Genomic DNA, 12243 nt, shown 5'->3' on the forward strand with positions numbered 1-12243 from the left:
CATCTTCTGAGGCCCCTGAAAGTATGTCACCAGTTCCAGTGTGAGGTAGCCCCTGTTGCTGAAGAAACCAAACCCCAGAGAACCCTTCTGGCAGAGACTATGCCGAATAAAGAAGGTGGGGAGGATGGTTTTTACACTTTAGTGAACTTAAGAATCGTGGTCTTTGAACTTTAACACACAATGGCAAGAGATATTGATTTTTTGGCTTTAATTCCTTTGAACTTTAATGTCTTTGGACTTCAACATGGAAGTGGATTTAAACTTTCATTTTTAATTTCTCCTTGGGAATTTGGTATTTGGTGGGGATTATATTAAAATTCAAAGCATCTCTACATTGCTGGCATTTCATTACTTGAATGTCTCTGTTCATTTTTATCTTTATGATGATGCTTAACATTATTGCAAAACCTCTGGCATGCTATGTTGGATAACATGGCTGGACATTATTTGGGATAAAAAATAAATCTGGATTTTAATTTTAAATCTTGGGAAGACAGTGACCCCGGATTGACTTAAATGATGTGCTATTCTGACCCATTTCAGTACTGCTTGGTATAATTTATAAAATGCCCACCAGGAGTCCCAGGTGAAGACCAAAAAGCCCCAGGAAGATGGAAGAAAGGCTGCTTGGACAAAATGCTTGGCTCCTGCTTTGAAGAGATGAGCCATGACTCTGGCTGATCATACAAATAAAATAAGAGAAAAAAAAGAAGGCTGGAGGATGTGAGCGGGGAAAATGCTTCTCCTCTGTTCCAATGTCTCCTTCCATAAAGGGTGTTTGTTCGTTACACCCCAGAGTTCTTTTGAAATAGTAAGCCCACTGGCTAACAGACACAGAGTAACGCCTCCAATCTGGCTTCCGTCGGCAGTAGAGATAATATTTAGTAATATTTACACTTTGTCTACCAGCCTTATGGTTTTGGAGGCTAGAAATCCAAGATCAAGGTGTCAGCAGGCTTGGTTCCTTCTGAGGCTGTGAGGGAGAATCTGACCATGCCTTTCTCCTGGCTTCTGGTGGTTTACTGGGAATCTTTGGTGTTCCTTGGCTTGTAGAAGTATCACCTCGATCTCTGCCTTCATCTTCACATGGCATTCTCCCTGTATGTGTCTGTGTCCAAATTTCCTTTTTTCATAAAGACATCAGCTGTACCAGATTAGAGGCCTATCCAACTCTAGCATCCTAACTTAATTAATTACATCTGAGTCACGTTTTGAGGGTCTATGGGTTAGGACTTCAACATGTGAATTTTGAGGGCATATAACTCAACTTTGGAGCCCTTTGGAGACTAGGCATTAACTCAAATGACCTAATGCTACTAAGTATAATAGTTAAACTGAGGCTTGTCTCCTTAATTAAAAGAAAGGACTATTTGGGTACATGAAGGATAAAATGAAAAAATATACTTTGCTCTTGGAGAAGTAGAACTCTTAAGGACACTTGCTTTCAACAGAAATAAAACTTATTTATTAAGTTTTATGGTTTAATAAAGATTGATTATGATTTGTAAAGCATTCTGAAATCTTTAGTTGGGCATTTCAAAATTTAGGTTATTTCCATCTTTATGGAGAGAAAAGTTGTATGAGTCAAGCCCAAAGGACAGGCAGCAGTTCTAATCAAAGTTTATTTGCTTAGGAACATTTCAAGTAATGGCCAGCATAAAATAGCTTCAACTGGATTTAAATAAAATTCTGATCATCATCTCATAGTAATTATTGCATAGGAAGAAAATTATTTATTGCGAGGCCTAACAGGCAGTGGCAAAATATATTCTGCTATGAATAGATACTGAAGTGCAAACAGGCAGCTGTTTTTTTAAGCAAGCATGGTTATGTGTTGAATGTAAATGCATATAAATACCTCAATTTTTAACATTTTATTATTGTTCAAACTGTTTGCCAAGGAATACTCAGTAAATAATGTAAAGTTCTGCAAAGTCATTTAGTTCTTTTAGTGTTTTATTGTTTATAATTTGGTGCTCTCGATCCTTCTGGATATAGAGCTTAAGTCTAATCTAAAGTCTGGTTTATAAACACGCTTTATTTTTTTTAAATCACTAAAATTGTTCTTTCGAATATTTGTTTACAAAACATCCTAGTTTGTAAATATCTAGAGAGGAATTCAAAGTGTCTGTCACCCTCCCTTCCCCTATAATTTTTTTTTCAATGCACATCTGTTCTCACAAATTCACTAACAGGCAGGAAGGAAAATACAACAGAAAAAACTTCATGTACTAGAGGGGACTGGGATGTCTTTATTCCTTGCTGAACGATTAGGTCTGCTGAAGAATTACAAAGGAAGTAATGGACAGAGTTGTTACGCTTGAATCACTGTTTTTTTGATTCATGAATGAGTGCCTAACCTAATTCCAAAACGGTTTTGAGGAGGGTCCTTGTGACAACACAAGTGAAGTGATCCTTTTACCCTCTACTCCACCCTCCAAAGCCATCACCTCTGTTTTTTTTCCATAAATTTATTTCTTTTTGGCCGCGTTGGGTCTTTGTTGCTGCGCGCGGGCTTTCTCTAGTTGTGGCGAGCGGGGGCTGCTCTTTGTTGCAGTGTGCGGGCTTCTCATTGCGGTGGCTTCTCTTGTTGTGGAGCACGGGCTTTAGGTGCATGGGCTTCAGTAGTTGTGGCACACGGGCTCAGTAGTTGTGGCACACAGGCTCAGTAGTTGTGGCTCGCGGGCTCTAGAGCGCAGGCTCAGTAGTTGTGGCACACAGGCTTAGTTGCTCCGCAGCATGTGGGATCTTCCTGGACCAGGGCTTGAACCCGTGTTCCCTGCACTGGCAGGTGAATTCTTAACCACTGTGCCACCAGGGAAGCCTGCCCTCACCTCTTTTTATGCTCGTTTAGTTAAGCTTCTAAAACATGGACACGTTTGCCAGGACATCTCTTTTAATGATTAGCAGCCAGTAATGCCAGGGTGTGACATTTCACAGCAGGGTCCCCAACCATTACAGCAGGCACTGGAAGAAGCATCAGGGTGGCTGTGCTGGTGTGGGTTAGCTGACCGCCCAGCCTGCATGTGCAGATGTCCAAGGCTTAGCACACACCCGATGCCCATAGACATTCAAAAGCATTTGAGAAATGAGCAACTAAGGAATGAGCGAAAGGCCTGGACTCACAGAGAAAGGCTTAATGGAGTAGAAAGTTCATCAGACTTGGGCAGAGACTGAAACCGAGCAGGACCCTGTGGGGCTCCTACCTAGGCACAGAAGCCTTTCTGTGTCTCCCCCTCCCCACCCCGGCCCCTTTCCTTGTTTGTAGGGAACGGACTGCAGCTTCCATGACCTTCCCTCAGTCCCAAAGGGAAGATTCAAACATTTGCTAATCAGAGAAGGGAGGGAACATAGAGACCAGGGAGGATCAGCCAAGAAACAACAGTGCAGCATTGGGGCAGGGTGCCGGTTCACCTCAAGGAATATACATAACGGTTTCTTTTGAGCTCTTTATAGAACTAAAACCCCCAATAAATATAAGATGTCAGCATTCTTCATTCTAGAGGAGACCACCTGAGGCCAGATTAAAAGGAACCAGAGAAGCTCATCAAGAAGATCACCTGAGGGCTTTCCTGGTGGCGCAGCAGTTGAGAGTCCGCCTGCCGATGCAGGGGACACGGGTTCGTGCCCCGGTCCGGGAAGATCCCACATGCCGTGGAGCGGCCGGGCCCGTGAGCCATGGCCGCTGAGCCTGCGCGTCCGGAGCCTGTGCTCCGCAACGGGAGAGGCCACAGCGGTGAGAGGCCCTTGTACCGCAAAAAAAAAAAAAAAAAAAAAAGATCACCTGAGACCAGATGAAAGGAGTGCAGGCCCTGCACACACCCTAATCCTATCAGCAAACCCACCTTTGAACTATGGCATAAAACTCCTCACCATATCCCCCTGGGTTAGGATGCATGGGGACACACAGGAGCTTGCTGTGTCCCCTTGGCCTGGCAAAGCAATAAAGCTATTCTTTTCTACTTCATTGAAAACTCTGTCTCTGAGATTCGATTCAGCACCAGTGCATAGAAGCTGAGTCCAAGACTCTCAGAGGAGAGGAAAGAGGATAACACATAAGAGAAATGGAGAACTGGATAACCTTGAAGTTATATTGGGTTGACAGTATTAAAATCGTGGATTCTCAAAGCTCTGCAGGAGCCAACGGAATCCCAGATCTCACAGCTCACTTTGGCGGCTGACCATGGCTGGTGCTGAAGATGAAAATGACTCTCTAAGCCCCTTGGAGGTGAATCCATTTGCCTCATTTGACTTTTTTCTTCAGGCAGTGGAGTCAACTTTGGCCAGATTTGCATCTTGCTGCTCCGTTTAAATGGAAGTCAGCCAGCCTCGCAGGCTTCCAGGCGGCCCCACGTTTCCACCAGCGTGGAAATTTAGAAGGCTTTGTCACTAAAGACTGACCTGCAGCAGCAATTCCTTCCATGCTGGATTGCTCTCCTAGATGCTTGCCTCGGACTTCCTTTTCTAGAGAGGTAGCTTGGCCAACGTGCATGCTGTTTTTCAATAGCATCCACCGTGGCAATTCCTGAAACCAGGAGCTTCAGCCAGTCTAATGTTTTGACAGCCTAGTTTTCTTTGAAAAAGGTGAAATTCGTGCCTGAAGTTCAGCCGGGCACAATAAGACCCTGCCTCTGGAAAGGCAAAAAACCTCTATTGAAGTAGCAACCACTGTCACCCTGAATCCATTCGGCTCTGATGGCTTGGATGGCGTCATGGCAGAAGTCAGCATTTTTTTTTCTAGGCGAGAGTCTGGGCCACAAGCTCATGCTGATGAGGAAACAGTGGGTCATGATTTGATAATGGGTGCAAACTTTCGTTCTTCTCAAAAGGAGCAGAGGTGTACGTTTTCTAGGTATAACAAGTCCAAGCACCTTTCCTACAGCCGAAGCTTCACCAGGAAAGGAAACTTGTGGACATTCTGAAGAGTTTAGCTGCCTTTGATGTTTGCAAATGGGGCTCACACAGAAATTTTTGACGTTGCTCAGGGGCACATAATGAGTGACACCCAGCATCTGTCAGAAGCAGAGCTAAAGGCAAAGGAGGAGCCAGCCTTCATTTCTTTCACAGCAGCTTCAAATATCACAAGAAGCGCAGGGCGTGCTGTGGTAGACGGCATCGTGGGGCACAGGCATTGCTGCCATCTCCTTTCTGATTGAAGCCATCAACACCTCAACCTTTTGCACGGAGCTGAGTTTCTCTGGCAATGAGATAAGCCACCACAGAGAGTGCTTCAAGACAAGGGATTTGTGCTGGAGCAAATCCAAATTTTGGTAGAGTCCAATTCTTTTCAAATCATGAAATGGATGTGTAAGTACACAGCAGGATGTTCCTTTAGTTGTGTTGGCCTCATACATCCACTGGCAAGGAAGCCAATCCACAGAGCACCATGGTCTTTGCTTTCATATGCACATTGAGTTCTTTCACTTGCAGGGATTTCCAATTTAAACATGATCCATACAAATAAGCACAGGTGTTCATAACTTTAATGGCAGGGTATGTTTTCAGTTATTTCACTCATCCCCAACTATCCTACACATCATAATATGTGCATAACAACAGCTTTTCCTTCCCTGACCGTGTCACCCCATGCTAGTTTAGTGTGAAACATTACTATAATAACACAACCCTTGACAACTTTTTTTTTCCCCACAAAGACAATCCTCCACTTAAAGAAAAAGAAAAAAAAAAAAAGGAAAAGAAAAGAAAAAAAGGAAAAAGAAAAAACAAAAGGAAAAAAAAAATGGGAGTCTAGTTCTAATTTAGCTAAGAGTGCAAAGGAGATGTGACAATAATCGTAAAGGGTGTAAGTTAAAGAAAATATGCTGCAGCTGGGAGTCCTGACCCAAGAATGAACAAATATTTATGACTCTAGCTTCGGTAATGTATTTTCTTAAATGAGCAAGTGTGCATATGCTCATCAGCATAGTTTCAAGGAACTTTTAGCGTCGAGACAGAAGGTCAGTGGAATCATGGATAATTAAAAGATCCTTCTCTGAGAGTCAAGCTTGCAATCCCCTTGCCAAATACTTGAAGGGGTACTGTAATGAGCCAAAAACCAAATATCACATAGAACAGCAATATATGCTTATATACATATATAATCAAGAAGCGTGATCTGAAATTCTGTACCGAGACCACCAATACCCAGAGCCCTCCAACAAGTAAAACTGCACATTTAAAAAGTGAGGGGCAATAGCAAATGACTAATGTTTCCTGTATCCATGCATATTCCACAAAGGCACGTGCTAAGTGCTTTACATTTTTCCATTGATTAATCCTATGGCTCTATAAGGTAGTTGCCATAATTATGTCCATTTCACAAAACTCCAAAGTCCTGTGCTCATGGAAAGGCTTTCTCTCATGATCATTTTTGAGAAATTCCTTAATCTGTAATATTATATAACCTGGGGGCTTTTACTAGGCATAAATATTTTATCCAAGAAATTAACTGTTAAGTACAATAAGCTCTCTGTTGTTAACCACACTCTAAGCCAGAATATATACCTGATTACCAATAACTCACATGCCCTGTCCTTTCATCAATTATGATTAATGTCATTCTAATGATGACCCATGGGAATTGTAAGACATCAACTACTTCTAAATCAAATGACAAAGACTGAAATATGGTCATAGAATTTTAGGAAGGTTACGTTTACTGGATGCTAGTTATTTAATATGACACATCTACCAGTGTGACACCTGATGCCCTTTCATTCACGTTTGTTATTCACAGAGACACATCGGGACGACTGGTGTTATTAGCTCTCAGAGAGGCCGGGACCATAATACTTGGTGAGCCCATTGCGACCGTGCTGGATGAAGGGAAATTTATCTGAGAGGCAGTCATGCCGTTAATAAGGATTCTGACCTGTGACCAGCTCCCGGATCTCCAAGTCGGTGGTCTTGCGGAGCAACCTGACCAGGGCTGGGATGCCGCCACAGTTCTTCAGGGCGATTTTGTTGTCATCGTTGGCTTTCCCATACACCAAGTTTCTCAACGCCCCACAGGCACTACGGTGGACTTCCGTCATCCGATGGTCCAGCAGGTCCACCAGGAGCTGAATACCTCCTTGTCTCCTTATCTGAAAGAGTAAAGGAGAAAGGAAGGTTGCCTTAGAGAGGATGATTTCACTATTTAGACCCCAACAGGTTTTCCATATGAGGTAGTTGCTATCCATACAATTAATTACACTGAACTGAATGAAGGCCTTTTACAAAGGGCAAAGAAAACAAATTATTGTTCTCTTTAGATTCTATTGCTTTTACTTGTTTTAATATCCTACCAATAAAAATTCAAATGCATTTCCTTTCAAGGCGCAGAATTTTGAAAAGATGATTTTACCTCCTAATGGGGGTCTCAGCCATTTCTCTCTATAAAAATATGCCACATACTCAGGGCGTGAAGAAGATGCAGGGGCAAAAGGATGCTTCTCACTCCTAAGACTTATTAAATGTAACCGCTGTCTTAAAGGGCTGCAGGATTGCTGTACCAAATGTGAAAAGGATGCTTAATAGGGGAATGCTCCCAACCTTTCAAAGGAACCAGAAGCCAAATGAAAAACCAGAAATGACACAAGTCCTTTCATCTGAGAAGACCTAAGAATGTCACCCACAATGGCAGCTGGTCTGAACACGAGGACCAAGTCATGTTCTGTGTAACACAGGTATTTGATTAATAACAACAATAAAATAATATTACATTTGGGTGTTCTTTTTACCCAAAGAAAAAATTTTTTTTTAAATAAGTAAATGAAAAAAAAAAAAAAAAGCCCTTGCACTATGTTTCCAGATGGGTTTTCTCCTTGCTGTCCTTTAAGAGTCAGACCCATTTCAAAATTTAAACTGCAAACAAATGGTCTAGTTAACATACAGACCATTTCATGTTTTCATTAGCAGAGCTGTATTTGAATATTTCTGCATTTGGAAGAAGAATACATACAATTCACTCAGTAATATTCTTTCCTTTTTTTAACCTCAATATCCCTCAGGGATTGAAGAATTATGTTGGCATGAATGAATATAATCTGACACCTTCCCTACTTAGTTTTCTAATTACAGAAAACTCATTCATCCCACAGATGTGCAGGGGCACAGGTCTAGATCCCTAGACTCTTTCAACGGTGCTCCAGTACCATGTTCTCCAGGAGGCCATTCAGCTACACTGTTTAAAACTGCCATCCGAATCACACCACTTCCCTAATCCAGCAGTCTTGTTTCACCTTAACCTATCATAGAATCCTTCATAGCATTTGTCCTAACTTCTTTATTATGTTTCTTGTTATTGTCTGCCTTCTGCTAGAATGTATATTCGTGCAAGGCAAGTCTCTTTGTCTTGTTCATTGGTAGATCTCCGTCCCTATTCCAAGTGCAATGCCGGGCACACGGTAGAAGTTCAGTAAGTATTTGAGTAAATGCGGAGGGATGACTTGTCACAGCAGTGTTTCTTTCTCAGGTCGGCTAACTCAACACTGAGTAATATTCCTCTTTAAAGGAAAACAAAACAAACAAACAATAAACCGTCTTGTAAACATGGAAGAACGTCTCCAAGGGGCTACTGCAGCTCTTCTGGGACCAGCTTACAAAAAAATGAGGATGCATGTCTCACACATAAGGTGGACCATCTCATGATTCAGAATATGCCTGGAGGAATTCTTTTCATCCATCAACCAAATGAAAACAGAGAAAGTTGAAATCCTCCCAGAACTCATGGACTCTAGGTCCCTAATTTAGAAAACATGACTGTGGTATCGCACCTCCTGTGACATCAGGACCAGGGACAGAGGAGAGGAGAGGAGACCTCCACACACCTCCACCCCCAGAGGGGGACAGGGGTGTAGAGACAGGCGTTAATGTCCCCGAGGTGCCTGTACAGTCTGCAGGGGTGACAGTACCGGTGGAAGGTGGCTAAAGGGACCATTGGGGCAATTAGAAAAAGCTACCAAAAGGATCAGAAAACCACTTTTTCTCAACTTACAGTTTGACCCAGGGCCTGCTTGGCACTCACCCAAGAGAGATGAAGTCTGTTGCTACACACGTGTCCCGTAATACATCTGAGCTTTAACACATGCATTTTATTTTTATTTCCATTTGTACAAAAAAGGTTAAACTATGAATGTTATTTTCTCAATGTGTTTGTGTCTGCATGTATGTGCTGTACGTTAAAATTACCTAGGCTTAATTATTTTAATAATGATGAAACTATTATAAAAGTGGTAATAAAGCCATTCTTACAGTTCACCAATTGGCTATGTATTAAAGGTAAATGGTACAGTAAATCCACCTATCTCTCTACCTTAGCCATTCTGTATATTATAGTTAAGATTCCTAATTTATGATAATATATTTCCCATTCATATAACTTAATGAATTAAGCTATTAAAATACTATTCCAAAGCTTTAAAAGGGAAAATGAATTCAAAATGAAGGCAATATCAATTCTTAATGTATAATGAGAAAATGCTGTTTTCAGTGTGATCCTAATTAATGCCATGTATCCAAATTTATAACGAAACCTTCAATTCTATTTTAACCCATTTAGAGCAACACAAATAAGATGATAAGCTTTTTCATTTGCTCTCACTTTGAGGGTCACTGGATCATCAATATAAAAAAAACTTTTGTTTTCTTGGGATTGAATTTTACCTAAGCCTATGAGAATCCTACTTCAGTTTTCTGAAGCCAGACATTCGTCAGAGTTGACCGTCACAGACGAGAATGTGTTGGTCAGGTCCCTGGTTCTGCCCCCTCCTGCAGCCTCCCCGCTCCCAGCAGGACCCGAAAGAGAACGGTAGGGCAGACTTTCCATTCTCTTGCAGGGTCTTTATTCCGTGCGGGATCTCTGGTGGTATGGATGGGTCCAGTGCTGCCCTCTTCACTCCCCTCTGCTTTTCCCCGGGATCCTCCCTCTCTTCAACTTCTCCTGGCATCCGATTCTTCTAGTTTCTTCTTGTGTCCAACCTTAAACTCTTATAAGGCTCCAAACAAACCCACTGCAAACATTAACAAAGTACAACTCTCTTTGAGAGATGATCAGGGGAAACTCTCCTTTTCCAAAAGGTACCTTTACTTCCTCTCCCACTATTTTTCTTTAAGCATCCCCATGGATCACTCCACATCCAAGAGGCGGGGCCCTTGTTTTGGTCCCCATGCTGTCATTTCAGGCCAGTGTACCCTTTCTTCTTCCTTCCTTCATCATCCTCATGCAGAATTCTTCAAAAGTCAAATCTTAAAAAAGTCTAGGTTTACTATTATTGAAACCAAGTCAATAAAATACTATATAATATTATATCCAATCTCTACAAATCATAACAAAATCAAATCCACTAGCAGAATGCCTGTCATAGAGTGCTGAGTCAATACATATGGATCATATGCGTGGAAGAATGGTACAGCGCTTATCATATGTCAGTTTCCTTCTCTCTCTTTAAAAAGGTTATTTTTAATAGATGGTATTTTTTAGAACAGTTTTTTGTTCACAGCACATTTGAACAGAAAGTACAGAGATTTCCCATCTACCACTGCCCTTACACATGCACGGTCTCCTCCATTATCAACATCCTCCCCAGAGCCCTACATCTGTTACAATCTGTGCACCTACACTGACGCACCATTATCACCCGAAGTACGCAGTTTACATTAGGGTTCACTCTTGGGTGTTGTACATTCTATGGGTCTTGATAAATGCATAATGACATGTATCCACCATTATAGGGTCACAGAATAATTTCACTGCCCTAAAAGCCCTCTTTGCTCTGCCTGTTTATCCCCCCAGCCCTCCTCGCCAACCCCTGGAGAAATCACTGATCTTTTTATGGTCTCCACGGTTTTGCCTTTTCTAGAATGTCATCGAGTGGGAATCATCCAGTAAGCAGCCTTTTCAGACTGGCTTCTTTCACCTAGTGTATGCATTTAAGATTCCTCCATGTCTTTGCACGGTTTTGAAAGCTCGTGCTTTTTAGTGATGAATCACATTTCACTGTCTAGATGTAACATGGTTGATCCTTTCACCTACTAAAAGACATCCCGGTTGCTTCTAAGTTTTGACAATTAGGAAGAAAGCTGCTATAAACATCTGTGTGCAAGTTTCTGTGAGGACATAAATTTTTAACTCCTTTGGGTAAATACCAAAGAGAGCTATTGCTGGGTTGTACAGTGAGAGGATGTTTAGTTTTGTAAGAAACCACCAAACTGTCTTCCCAAGTGGCTGTATACCATTTTGCATCGCACCAGCAGTGAATAAGCGTTTCTGTTGCTACACATCCTCGCCATCATTTCGTGTTGTCAGTGCCCTGCATCTTGGCCATTCTACTAGATTGTAGTAGTATATTATTGTTGTGTTTCTTTCTCTTTTCGTTCTGACTGTGTGATTCCAATTTATTTACATTAATACAAATGATTGGAAAAAAACTATCAATATTGAAATACATATAGGGAAACAATAGCTTGAGTTAGATCTGGACTGAACAAATCTCACATTTCCTCCTTTCTTGAATTTGACAGGGAATGACTGGAAATGGCTCTTCATACATACGCTGATTAGACAGTCTTAAATTCGTTTATTAAATGATTCTTTGATACATGGTCCACTTTAGTTCCTGTGTCAATAGCTCATGTTTATTTCTCTGTGAACTTCAGGAATTTAGATGGAGAGAGTAATCTATATAAGAAGTAAGAAAGTTGGAGGCTGATGAACCCCATACCCAGGGGAAATAAAAATGAATTAACCAATCAAACAAAGCAAAACTTCGCCCGGCTACCTGTCCTTTTAGGTTGTTTACAAAGAGAACCTTCTTAAACCTAATGTAGACAGTCTCTTGGGGATGAAAGCTGTGATGTATGCGCAAAGAATCAGTAAAGCTCATCCAGTTTGCACCAGGGAAGAAGGAAAAGAGCTTATATACCTTTGCCATCCAGTCCACTGTTTAAAAGAGCTTTTTTCAATTTAAACTCTGGAACTAAAATTATCTGAAAATCATTCAGGAGTAGGATGCAATGGTTTTCTTCTTTGTCCTTTCATAACAAGGCAGAATATACATAAAACCCTTTCAATTCAGAAAACAAATGGTTGGGCAGTTAAATTAAATACAAGAAAAATGCGAGTAATGCAATATCGCCCATTGCAAAAAATGGGGCCTCACCATTTAATGGATCTGGTGCTCTTAACATTATCTGCATTTATTGAGAATAAACTAATAAACTATATTTACCAAGTGAATTAGCTATTATCATTAAGTTGATATC

At 41.3% G+C, this 12243-nt stretch overlaps 1 protein-coding gene across 1 annotated transcript in view; it reads right to left on the reverse strand.

The window, feature by feature from the left end:
* CTNND2 (catenin delta 2) overlaps positions 1 to 12243 on the reverse strand; it is a 961852-nt gene that overhangs the window by 224259 nt on the left and 725350 nt on the right. Inside the window, exon 12 of the mRNA XM_067030803.1 lies at positions 6872 to 7085. Within this exon, the coding sequence (XP_066886904.1) occupies positions 6872 to 7085 (214 nt within the window). The remainder of the gene's footprint in view (positions 1 to 6871; positions 7086 to 12243) is intronic.

This window comes from Kogia breviceps, chromosome 4 (genome assembly GCF_026419965.1).
Source record: "Kogia breviceps isolate mKogBre1 chromosome 4, mKogBre1 haplotype 1, whole genome shotgun sequence".
NCBI lineage: Eukaryota > Metazoa > Chordata > Mammalia > Artiodactyla > Physeteridae > Kogia > Kogia breviceps.